Raw genomic sequence first — 13150 nt, forward strand, 5'->3', positions numbered from 1 at the left:
GGGGGGGGTGGCTCTTCGCCAACCGCTACCCCCCGCCCCCGCATCGCCGCCGGAAGGAGGCGGAGAGTCGCCGGAGCGGGGCCCAGGCACCTTAGCGGGAGGTGGAGGGGGACGGATCCCGCCCCCCCGCCAGGGGGCCTAGTGGCCGCTCTACCCGGCGAGCTAGAAACGCTCCCAGCTCCAAAGGAGCGGAACCCCCCGCCCCCCAACCTGCCGCTCCCCGCAAGCCCCCTCCGTTATTATTTAATGAGTGCACACAAACGTCCTGTGCCTGAGTAACTGACAAAGCGCTCCGACTGACGAGACATTGTACCAATAGCCAGCAGAGTCCCCACCAAGTCCCGCCCCCTGGACATCCCCTTGACCAATGACGTGATGGCAGCTATGGGGCGGGCACAGAGAGCGCCAACCAAGCTGGAGCGCAGCGGTGGAAGAGCGCTATGACTGACGTAAGTCAACAAAGGTCACGTGTAGCGCTGGGGAGGCGGTGATTGGCTGGCCGAGCCCGGGCGGGCGGGGGGGCAAGGGGGGTCACGGTGGCGGCGTGGGGTTCGCTGTGTGACACAATTACAACAACTTTGTGCAGCTGCTGGGGAAGTTTGTACAGGCAACAAATACACCCTGCGCGGGCAGGCGGGGGGACCCTGTCACCCCGACTCCACTCACCCCGCGCGGCCGGGGCCAGCAGCGCAGCAGCGATGTAAACACGGCTCCGCCGCCATCGCCGCCTGCAGCCGCCGCAGCCTCCTCCTCTTCCTCCTCCCCCCGAGCCTCCAGCGCTGGGGCGCTCTTCCCCCTCCCTCCTCCTCCTCCTCCTCCTCCGAGCCGCGGGGCTTCCCCCCGCCTCCCTCCCCCTCCCTCCCTGCCGGCTGTTGTTGTTGTAATAAAAGTTGTGGTGTGTGCGTAGGGCGCCCCGCCCCGCCCGGCACTGGGGGGCGTTGGGGGCGCGCCGGGGGGGCGGTTGTGATTGTGAGTTAATTACGCTGCGTTTCCATGAAATCGTGCGGAGTGTCGCTCGCCGCCGCTGCCGCCGCCTCTGCTGCTCCTTTCGGTGATGAGGAAAAGAAAATGGCGGCGGGGAAAGCGAACGGCCAGAGCGAGGAGGACTTCGCCAGCCTGACAGCCGAGGAGAGAGCAGCCCTCTCCGGCCTCGACAGGTACCCGCGGCCCCCCCCCGCGCCCGCCCGCCTCCCCGTCCCGCCGCTCTCCCCTCCCCGCCGCGGCGCCCCGCTCGGGCTGGGCCAGGGCGCCCGTCTCCGTGCGGGGCTTGTGCGGGCTCCCGGCTGGCCCCGCTCTGTCAGCGAGCCCGAGCGGGGGCTTCTCCCTGACTAACGCTGCGCCTTGTGCTTCTCTCTCCCTCCCCAGCCGAGTCTTCGGGTTTCTGAGGCTTCATGAAGATGGCGCCAGAACGAAGGCCTTGCTGTTAAAGGTAAGAGGATGGGGGGGAGGAGGGAGCCAGCCCAGCCCCGCCACCTTTCCCCCCTCCCCCCCCGAGCCAGCACGCCGTGTGTGTGTGTGTGTGTGTGTGTGCGCGTGGGGTGGCACCGCCACGGCCCGGGGGAGAGACGCGCCGGGGCACTGGGTCCCCCCCCACCCCCCAGGCGTACGGGCTCGCCCCTCGCCTCTCTGCTGGGGCTCCGTGTGTGTTAGGAGCTTTCCCCCGCCCCACCGGGCACATACAGCCCGCAGCTGCCCCCCGAGCGCACGTACAGCTCGGGGAGCGGGCACGGAGCGCGGCCTGCGGCTTCTCTCAGGCACTTTCTGGGGTTTGTTCAGAACTGGGACGGAAAGTGTCTGCGCGTCAGGCCGGAGTCTCCGGCTCTGGAGCAAGCGGCGAGGAGCGCGGGGTGGCCCAGCAGGGTGGGTGTGAGGCGCTGCTGACGCTGGATTCCCTCGGACCCTCCCTAGTGATTTTAACCCCGTTTGTATTGGGCTCAGGTTGCGCGCTCCCTGCCAGATCCCAGCGCCCCCCCCCGCCTGCGCCCCTCACCCCGCTGCTGGCTGGAGCGGCGGAAACGCGGCCTCTTGGGTTGGGATCGCTCTAGTGCGGGAGTTGTGTGTCGCTTCGGAGTCAGTCGTTAAGTGACTTGTTTGTTCGCTGGGTCCAGCTGCCTCAAATGTGTAACTTCTAGCGGAGTGACTCCCCTTCTGCCCCGGCCGCCCCGGTCCTGCGCTGCTCGCAGGGAATGGCACAGTCTGAAACCTGCCTGGGCTTTATACGCACACGTTTGTTTCTGTGAAAAGTTGTTGGCCCTGTCATTTAGTTAAGTAATGGCTGCTCCTGTCGGCCCAAGATGGCCGGACAGGGAGGAGAAAGAGAAAGGGGAGGGGGAGGTAAACAGGGAAATAAATAGTAGGAACGAATATACACATCGGCTTAAATGTGTAGCCCCCCACTGTGGTTCAGGCAAACTCTCTTGCGCATTGCAAGATTTTTCTCGTTGCTTTCCTAACGTAGAATACAGCGTTTGCAGAGCTAGCATAATCCTTATCAACCTGTAGCACATTTAGCTTCCCATCCACAAGCTAGTGACAAAGGCTGTGCAGCTGGAGTATCTGTCAGTTTGTATCTTAAGACTGAAGACAGGAGGAAAACATTTGTGTACAAAATAATTCGAACCCATTAATAGATAGCTCAATATCTATTGCTGCAACTGGGCTATTTGATATTCCTCTGGTTTCTACTTTGGATTTAGTAGCTTTGCATTTGACACTTCTCTCATGCTATTGTGTCCATGCTGGATATGAATGTTTTTATATGAATGTGTCCTTTCCATTATTCTAGTCTGATTTTGAAACCATACCCCCAAGTGTGTTGAATTCAGTATTTTTAGGCCTGAATATGGGATTAATTTCTTTCTGGCATAACGGCAAAGCTTAATATTAGAATTTTTTCAAAAACATTTTTCTTCGGGCTTATGTTTTACAAAATAAGGTTTTGCTTGTTGCTTATGAGTTTTAAAGTTATTTACAAACTTTTCAATATATCTATAAGATGGGAGCATGACATCAAATCACTTATATTTTTATTATTTTTAATTGACATCTAATATGTAGATGTTATAATAGGCACCTTTAAATAGTACTGAGAATCACTAGAAACTGACTTTGAGGTGGAGTTTGAGAACACTTAAAAATCCTACTTTTTTTTTTTATGCTATTCCTTGCAGGTCTCTTGCCACTTCAGTACGTTACCTTGTCTGTGTTTTGTGAAATCAAGTAGTAAAGCAAATTCAGTTCTAAATGCTAAGCTTTGATTCTTGCCATTCTGTGTACTTGTATTTTAATTTAAATATATTAATTTAATGTTTAGTGTTTATTGTATCAGACATATTGCTATATAATATGGTATATTTTGTGACTTTTGAAGCAGACTTCTACAGATGCATTAATGTTACCTTTTTATTATGTGAAAACACGCAGTCTGTAAAATTATTGTAAATAGGCAAATATCCTAACTTTCTAACTGAATTTTCCTTGTAACATTTTCTGGCTCTGCATATTGGAAATACGTAAGATGCAGGTTACCTTGTGAAATGATCTCTGACTAAAATTTGTCATTTAGAAATGAGAAATCAAGAGAATTATTTGGAGAGTAAAAGAATGAGACTGTTACTATTTGATATAAAGTATTTGGCAAGAAATTCATGCAAAAAACAATTTCATTCTATGTACAAATTTAGCTTGGTGTTACTTCTAGATTGTTTTTGTTTAAGTTGCTGTCCTAGCATGATTCAAAGTTAATATAATTTAAAATGCACCTCTTATGCTTTGGTCACTTCTCGTGCCTACGTATATACTGTTAGATCTAGTCCTGCACTGGGAGGGATTTAGGCTGGATGATGGAACAGGTCATCAACATTTGATACGTCACTTCTAGCAATAAAAAATTGCCCAACAGCCATATATTATTTTGTTGTAACCTCGAATTCTGCTGTACTGTTCTTGGAGTTAGAATAATTTTAATTAAGTCTGTGCATGAAAGAACAGTAGCAAACAAAACTCCTGGACTCTCTAGTTATGAAATCCTATCTTCATAATTCAGAATTCACTAGTAAAACATTAAGGACTCTGTTGTGCTGTTTACTCACAGTTGCAAATTGGGAGAAGCGTGGAATCATGCTGTTGCAGGAGGAATTGTCTTAGAGTATGTCTACATTGCATTTAAAAACCCACAGCTGGCCTCTGCCAGCTAACGCGAGCTTGGGCTAAGGGGCTGTTTAATTGTGGTGTAGACGTTCGGGCTTGCCCTGGAGTCCGGGTTCTAGGACCCCTGTGAGGTGGGAGGTTCTCAGAGCACAGGCTGCTGAGCCTGAACTTTACACTGCAATTAAACAGCCCCTTAGCCCGAGTCACCTGGCACAGTCTGGCTGCGGGTGTCGAATTGCAGTGTAGACATACCCTTAGAGGCAGAATTCTTACTGATGTTCCCATTCATAGATGGTGGTTGCAATGTGATTACCCCTTCTATGTCTGGCAAGCTTTACTTGCTAGAGTGCGAAGAAGGTAGGTCCTGCTTATTTCTGATAGCCTCTCTGAGACTAAAAAACTTCTCAAAGGGGAGGGGGAAGACAGTCCTGTGCTCCACCTAGGAGGGAGTTTATTCCTTTCTCCTTCTGAGCACTTGCTGAGAATAAGGATTATAGTCTGACCCTAAGGCTCCTGTCTCGTAAGGTGGTAATGCTCTGTAGGATGTCATTGTAGAATGAATTTCATTGGGTGCTGCCCTCACACTTAGCACATCAGAATGGTGTGTATAATATTGGTCCGGCACACCTTGTGTTCTGTGGCATATTGAAAGTCTAGAGTAGATGCATGTTATGTCACTGAACAATGTATTGCATGCATTGTAGGCTAGACAAAATTGAAACTTTGTATTATGTAATTGTGTATGTTGGCATTATTGTGTGGTGATATAAAACTGAAGAATTACTGTTTTCAAAACTTTCAACTTTATTTTGCAACAGTGAATCCTGAAAATATTAGTTTGGAAGGTGTGCTTTCAATCTCTGCGATTAGTATGGCTTTTTGTGGGGTGGGGAGAGCCTGGGGATGGGATGGAAGGCTCTTATATCCTTATTGAAATGCTGAGATCCTCGTTATTGGTGTGCTGCAACCACTTTTATAGGAAATATCTCTCAGATGTTCACTAGAAGGTTATACCTGAAGGTGCAAAAGACACTCTATGGTATCTTGATGTCTCCCGGAGTTTGAATATATCTGATACTTTCCTTCCCTTGTTCCTGCTTTTCTCAGGCAGTGAAGGCTTCAAAAAAATACTTGGAGAGGGGAATAATTACAATATTGGAACTAGATTGCGAGGGAAGCCCTTTTTAATGTTCTTGTGGTATTTAGTCAAAGTTGATGTTTATTCCTTGTGACAAACCTTTATTTAATAAGATGTAATTTTTTGGTTTTTGTGTTAGAATGCTGCAGCTTATGTAATATATTGGGTTCAGGACTGTTACTAACTCCCCAATTCATTGAGTCTAATCAATTTGGAATATACTGTTCAAAATAAAGCATCTTATTATTTAAAGATAAGCAACTTGAAGTCTAATTTATTTAAAAAATAAAATAAAAGTAGTTTCATATACTACATCTGTGCTTCAGTCTCCCTCACAAGTTTTATACAGTTTCTTTTATGAAAGAGTTTGCATCTACCCTGTTGTGAAGACGCCCCACACAAACAGGGAAAAATAATTAAGTAGGTATGTGGAGTGCTATCAAATACACAAAATAGCACAAGGAAAGAATATTGTGATCTTTCCATTATTCTTATGTTAGGTGTTACAGTACTTGTAGCAGTGGTGTTTACAAATATTTTACTGCCAGTGTGAATTAAGTTGACTGTATCCCTTTAGTGCTGGCTGTCAATTTTCTGCTAACATATAATTCAGCATCCTTATTTTTAATTATATCAGAGTGCTTGAAAAGTAGTTACGGAAAATATTTTAGAAAAATCTAAGTGTAGTACAGTGACTTATTTTTGAGCCTTTTGAAAAATCTTTTGGATTAATTTGTTTTCATCAGAATAGAAGAGAAACAATGCTTTAAAATAATTACACTGCTTATCTAATATAATGGTAGTGCTGGGAGCTGGGGAACTTGGGTATTGGTACCATGAGACTCGTGTAAAAGTGCTCTAAAGAGGGGGTGGTGTAATCACGTTCTGTAAATTATTACTGAGCTGTTGCTTCATAGACATGTTAATAAATTCCAAATTTGTCAAAATCAGTTGTCTAACATGCGTCTATATGAACGTGAAGGAAGGTGAAGTAAGTTACAATTTTGCAAGCAGTACCATACCTGGAAACTTGAGTTGCTGATCTTGTTTTAAAGTATCTTGAAGTGGAGCAGTTTGAAGTAAATTTCTTAGCTATTGGAGGCTGGTGTATGGATTTCCGATTGGTTGGTTGTCTTTCTGTATTCCATGTCTGCTTGAGCTTAAAGGCATAGATTTAAAAAAAGGCCCCACTGGAAGAAATGGTTGAATACATTCCATTATTCCTGGTTGTACAGTATTCTATTTTAAAACATCTTTTAAAATGTGTGTTACGAAATATTTACTTCAACAAATCAATGTTGTTTGCTCTCAAGGTTTGTGTGCATGTTAAAAAAGTTTTAGTACTTGCTGTAGCATAACTAGTGTTTGAATTTCAGCCAGCTTTGTTGTCATATATTGAGAGAGATGTTGTGGACATTAGTATGGAATAGTTTCAGTAAGATACTCTAGCTCATTTTTGTAGCTTTCCAAATGTCATATGGTATGAGTATTGCTGTTACAGTAGTGCATAGAGGCTGCAACAGATTTTGGGGGTGGGGAGGGGGCATTGTGCTAGTTGATATGCATATACTACTCCTTGGAGGCATTCTGCGCCAAAAAATTAAATTCTGTGCACAATATTTTAAAATTCTGCAAATTTTATTTGTCAAAATAACACTACATAATCACACCAGATTCAATTATTTTGGTAATTTATTTCAAAATACTTGACATCAAATATGTTATAACAATACAGACACTTACTCCTGGGAAAATTTTCCCAGGAGTAGAGTTAAAGAAACCCCTAGGATAGGGGCGGGCAAACTTTTTGGCCTGAGAGCCACATCAGATTCGGAAATTTGTATGGAGGGCCAGTTAAGGGAGGCTGTGCCTCCGCCCCCCTAGGACCTCCCACCGCCCCATCCAACCTCCCACCCCCTCCTTCGTGACTGCCCTCCTGGGACCCCTGCCCCGTTCAACCCCTCCTGTTCCCCTGCCTCTGACTGCTCCGACCCCATCCACACCCTCCCCCCCGACCACCACCTGAACTCCCCTGCCCACTATCCAACCCTCCCTGCCCCCTTACTGCGCAGCACAGAGCACCGGTGGCTGGCGGCATTAACAGCGGCACCGCCCAGACTGTTGCCCGGCCGCCCAGACAGTTGCGCTGGTGTAGTGTAGTAAATTTGCTCCGAAACTGCTACCAGTAGCACATTCCTATGTGGAGCAGTTTAATACGCTACACCAGCAGCATGGCACACTGAGGCTGTGGGGGAGGGGGAACAGCGGGGGAGGGGCCGGGGGCTAGCCTCCTGGGTCAGGAGCTCAGGGGCCGGGCTGTAGTTTGCCCACTTCTGCCCTAGGACAACCTGCCCCCTTCTATCCTTCAGAGCCCTGCCGGGGTGCCAGACCGTCTCACCCCCTCCCCAGGCATTTACTCCCTCTCCCGCTCCAGAGGCCAGTTGCGGGGCCCCACCCTGGCCCAGACACTCTCACTCTGTACCCGCACAGGCCAGCTGTGGCCACCACTCCCCAGACACTCGCACCCTCTGACCCCCAGGACCAGGAATCCAGAGGGAGAAACAGCCTGATGGGTCCCGGGCTTACACAGAGTTTACTGTGCCCTGCTGCCTCCTTACTTCAGGCCGTGTTGGGAACCCTCCAGCTCCTGACCCATGTCTTCGATTTGTGAGCTGGGCTCTGCCAGGTCCAGTGGCCCCTAGTGGCGGGCAACACTTCTGCAGCCCATTTCTGGGGGCGGGAAAGGAAATTCTGTGCGCACAACATGAATTTCTGCAAAATTCTGCTTTGCGCAGTGGTGCAGAATTCCCCCAGGAGTAACATACATAATAAGGCAGTACTTACCCTTAAATGTTTTTCTACAAGAGATGCTCTGGTTCAAATAGGAATTATTTTGAGGAAGTTCTACAGCTTGTTATGCAGGAGGTCAGCCTAGATCAGTGGTTCTCAAGCTGCGGACTGCTTGCGGCCCAATCAGCACGTAGCTGTGTCCCATGTGATATCTTCAGGGCCATACAGGTAGTACATATATTGTGTGGATGTGGGCCATATAACACAGAGAGAGCTGCATACATGGCCCACAGTGGTAAATAGGTTGAGAATCACTGGACTAGAAGATCATATTGGTATCTTCTGGCCTTAAAATCTATGAAAATTTTACAGTGAAAATAGATGTGCCAGGCAAGGATTGGGGGGGGGGGAGGGGAATCGAAGTAGTATCCACATTTAACAGATGGTGAGTTAAAATACAGCAAGAGTGAGTAACTTTCCTGAGGTCACACAGGAAATGTGTGGCAAAGATGGGAATAAAACCCAGGTATGTCGAATTCCAGCCCAATATCCTAACCCTAAGACATCCTTCCTTTGAGCTGTATATAGGTGTATTCATGATACTAATGGAGTCTGGCTTTAAAGGAGGAGAAATACAAAATTGTCCAAGTAAAATCTCAGAAATATTTCTGAAATTCTTTAAATACTATATATATAATAGTCAAATGGTGCAGAGTTTCTGTCCAGTCTCACCTTGGATGATGTTTTTAATTCACTTGTGTCTTTGCCATTTGTGGCTAAATGTGGTGACCTGAGACTCCTGTGAGCCTTTGTCTGATCCTGTTATTGATGTGAATCTGTTAGGCATATTACTTTTCAATAGCAAGGTTACATGTAGGTGTTATGCATGTCTTCTGAAATGAGTGCTGATAGTATGGTCTGAAAAGTTCATTCATATATTCAGAATATGACACTTATTAAATAAAAAAATATTCTAGACATGTTGGGATTATCCTTTGTATCCCTCTGCTTGTAAAGCCATTTGCTTTACTTAATCAGTTCAATTGTACAAAGATTTGGGGAAGCCATAAAAACATAGATCCCCCCCCCCCCCCCCCCCCCCCCCCCCCCGTTATGATTTTAAGGTCTGATATTTCAGGACCTTCCAGGACTATAAGCATGTGCTGTAATCCACTGGCAGCCTGTATCCCATTGGAAATTTAGGAATCTTACATGACTGAAAAGGTTAAATGCCCATTTCCAGCCCTAAAGAGTGTCAAGGTATCCACCTTTAAACCGATCATAGGTTCATTGCTGATTGTTACTGGTCCTAGGCAACAAGTAGATGCAACTTTGTTGGGAAATTCTGCAGTTGTGAGGCTAAAGGGAAAAGGAAATGCTTATCTGGCAGATTGTGAACAGTTCTAAAACAACCATTTTATTTTTAACAGACTTGGGGCATTACACTAAGTCCTGAGGAGATGAATTATTGGATAGAGGGCAGGTGAGGCTATCAAAGGTGTTAAAGTTGTTGAACCAGGTGACACCTTTTTCTCCCTCTTTTTTTTCCAAAATATGTCAGTGGCCCTACCATTATCACATAGATTCATACTCACAGTATTTATCCCCCATATATTGTATCTGCATGGTTCCTGTCCTCTCCCACCTATCAAATTTCGATTGTGTTTCCTCCCTAAACTACAATAAATATTACCCTTCTTTTGTTTAGGTTCTGGAATTGTGGTGTTTTGATCAGAAATATTGGACTATCATGTGTAATTTCTTTCTTTAAATATTTAAATGACACTTGTTCAATGACCCTTAGCATGCTGCTGGTGTTTTTCAGGCCAGCTAGTCAAATGATCCAAAGGACACACTTTTATAAATGTAGATTAATAGTGCCCTCCTATTTAGCAGAATACGTATTTGAATCTTTTAGAATAATTGAAATACTGTCCTTGGTTACATGTGTGTAGCCCGAAGAAGGGTGGTGGGGTTGTATCGGTGTCACTGTGTGCATAAATTGACCTGCAGAATCTTTACTGTTACCGTGAGAGAGCAAGAGAGAGATGCTATACTCTGAGCCCAGTTTTACTTTGTAGGCCTCAGACGTTTGGGGTGGTGGGAGGAAGTATATAAATTCTTATTTTTTTAATAAAAGGAACAAATGATCTAGAACTAAACACAATAAACAAGGAACAATACAATGTCATTTTAAAATCAGTTTTTGAATAGAGGCCTTAACCTAGAAAATTTTGAAGGCTCATTCTGCTTGAAGATGTAAATATATCAAATATTTGTTTAAGGCCCTATCAGCAAGTGTTACTTTTATGTGAGACTTTAAGTTTTATGCCTCTGTCTCCATAGTGGACTGATGTTTTTCATATTGGATACTATTTTCTCTCTTTAAAAGGAATGATATGAGAAAGTCTCCACTTATAAACAGGCTACTGAATTAATGAACAGGAAAAGCCCCTAAGCATACCTTGGGGTGTTAAACAATATTCTTGCACTGATAATAGTGCATAACATTTTCTGTTCTCATTTTTGCATTAGTGGATAACAGAACTGTTTTGACTAAATATTTTTCTCTATAATTCTTGTATCTGTAACAAGATCATAGGGGACATCTTGTGCATTTGATATGTGGAATTAAGAGCTAATGTATATAGTTGCAAGAAAAATGACTTGGTTTTTATGAACTAATATGTCTAGAATGATGTGTATCAGCATTTTGGTTTTCTTTATGGTCAAGTGTTAAGAACTATTGTTGAAGTGGCTCTACGTATAAGACCAAATGCCTTCTCCAAGAACTTTGTTTGCAAGACTGAATTACTACCCAAAATAAGTTTAATATTCCATTCTAGATCAGATTAAACAGTGAATACATTTTTCATGGAATTTCAGATAGTATTTTGGGAATTGAGGTGCTCTTTAGGTTTTTTTATAATATTGTTTAAAATTGGTCAGAAGATGCATAATGACATCCATTATAGAAACACTGGACATTTTCTGTAGTCACACAGACCTGCATCTCTTAAACTGAAAAAGTTAGTCAAGGTGGTTACTAAAAGCTCTATATTTTATAGTCTGTCAGGCTTGAAAAGCTCACTTGCTCAAGAATTTGGATCAGGTTAGTGAGTTGGGACTAATGAGCAGAGCTTCTGGCTCACTCCCCTCTGAAGGAAGGGGACGTGCCTGGGAACACAAGCAGTTCAGGTGCTACTGCACATTGAAGAGGAGTGCCACTGCCCTTTTCTAAGGACAAGAAGGGGGAACTGGGATATTTGGGCTGTCCTGGGAGGCATGGGAGAGATGCAGAGCTTGAACAAGTTTATTTTAAAAAAAAAAAAGTGTACAGCAAAAGGTGGCAAATGACTTTCAGTACAAACTCCTCAGTGTCTGTCTTGTGTACCTGCCTGTGTTTCATACTGCAGTGGAGAATATCTGGCTCTAGAGGGGGAGGAACACACATGGAAGTGCCTAAGCTGAATGCAGCATGGCCTGCATTTGGAGCCACTGTTAGCTGAACCTAGGCCTCCCTCTGCTTTGTGCGAAGGAAGAGGGGAGTGGATAGTCTCTGCCTCCCAGGAAGGAATCCGGGGAGAAGATCCTGCTGAGGAAAGGAAGAAATCCCCCAATGAGAGGTATCAACAGACGAGAGAGGCTGAAATGGAGTTACTTTGCGGAGTGGATGGGGGTCAGGAGTGGTGTCATGGGGAGGGGAAGAAAGCATGGGAGAGATTGGTGCTGTACACCTTTCCAGCAGCTCCCTGAAACCTGTTGCTGGCCCCCTGCCTTCTTGCTGTCTGAGTTAGTTAACTTGCGTGCAGTTTTGTTCCCTACCTCAGTAGGTGCACTGGCAAGATGAATAAGAACAAAGTATACATACATAACAAGATTAGGAAGGATAGAAGAAAAGATGGATGGGAAATAGTGGAGTTGTGTGTGGAACACCCCGAAGGGGGAGGGAGGGAAGTCATTCATTTTGTCCGAACCCTATAAATCCTGAATATAGCATGGCTGATGTCATTTTCTCCTGCCCCTGAGGCAAGAGAGCAAGCCTAAGAGCAGAGCAACTGAGGGACAACTGCTCTTAAGAGGAAAGGATGGAGGCAAAAATAAAGCAGGCTAAATGCTGCTGCTGTTTAGGAGTGAAGTTGGAGCAGAGCAGCCCAGGTGTTGCTGCTTTTTCTTCGTGGTGAAAGGGAAAGCCAAGGAAAAGAAAAGGTCAGGCTCTTTTGTTAAACTTGGAGGGTGGGGGAAAAGTCAGTATAGGGGTTGTAGGTGGTTATGATATGAGGTGGGTGAAAGAGGAAAGGATTGAGAAGATTTTAAATGTGCAGTTGGGATTTTTGTAGGGGAGAAGGAATGAGAGCCAGAAAATACAAGGGAATAGATTAATAGGTGGGAAACAGATCACAATGGAGAAGTGGGGAGAAGAGATGGAAAACCGGGAATACCAGACACACAGCAATGCTGAAAGATGCCACATGATCTGCAATAGGACAGAAAAGAACAGGGAAGAAATTGTAACAGTACAGTAGTTAGCTACATTTGTTGAAGGTTTGTTAAATAGAAGTGCTGCAATTAAATGAATATATTAAATATAGTAGAGAGTAAACAGTATGCAACTTCTGTTCTTAACAGTTCATGGTTTTGGGCTTTGGTATGAAAGGAGTCATCTAGGTAGTTTTCATCTGTATAGTAGGCTGTCCTCAGACTCATGAGGGTTGGAAATATTTCAAGCATGAAACTTTTTGTATTTCTGAAATCTTAATGTTTGAATGTTGAATTTCCCAAAGGAAAGGGAATATATGATTGATAAAGAGTAGCTACTCACGTTTTAAAGATGACTTGCAAAGGAGAAGAAAAAATTTGATTTCTGTCCTTTTGTGCTACATTAGGATGCACAAAGAAAGCCTGACATTTTTTAAAAATTGCGTGTTTTTATAATTGAAGTTCAAGTCTTTTAGTTACAAGAGTGAATAAATGAAAAAATGCATATAATTTTACACTTGCAAGTTTCTGAAAAATTTCTGCATAAGCAGCTGATGTTGAAACTTGGTTGTCAGAGTGAAGGTTACTGTCCTG

At 45.0% G+C, this 13150-nt stretch overlaps 1 protein-coding gene across 15 annotated transcripts in view; it reads left to right on the top strand.

The window, feature by feature from the left end:
* The first annotated feature begins 491 nt into the window (after window positions 1-491).
* The window catches only part of KDM6A (lysine demethylase 6A), a 269102-nt gene continuing 256443 nt past the window's right edge, over window positions 492-13150 (top strand). For 7 of the 15 annotated variants that reach the window (XM_037902830.2, XM_037902862.2, XM_037902872.2 and 4 more), the window contains exons 1-2: window positions 567-1157; window positions 1366-1429. In XM_037902830.2, the coding sequence (XP_037758758.1) occupies window positions 994-1157; window positions 1366-1429 (228 nt within the window). In that variant the 5' untranslated portion in view covers window positions 567-993. Of the gene's footprint in view, window positions 1158-1365; window positions 1430-13150 lie in introns of all 15 variants that reach the window. The other 8 variants (XM_037902856.2, XM_037902899.2, XM_037902879.2 and 5 more) reach the window with 6 other exon arrangements.

This window comes from Chelonia mydas, chromosome 1, assembly GCF_015237465.2.
Source record: "Chelonia mydas isolate rCheMyd1 chromosome 1, rCheMyd1.pri.v2, whole genome shotgun sequence".
Lineage (NCBI taxonomy): Eukaryota > Metazoa > Chordata > Testudines > Cheloniidae > Chelonia > Chelonia mydas.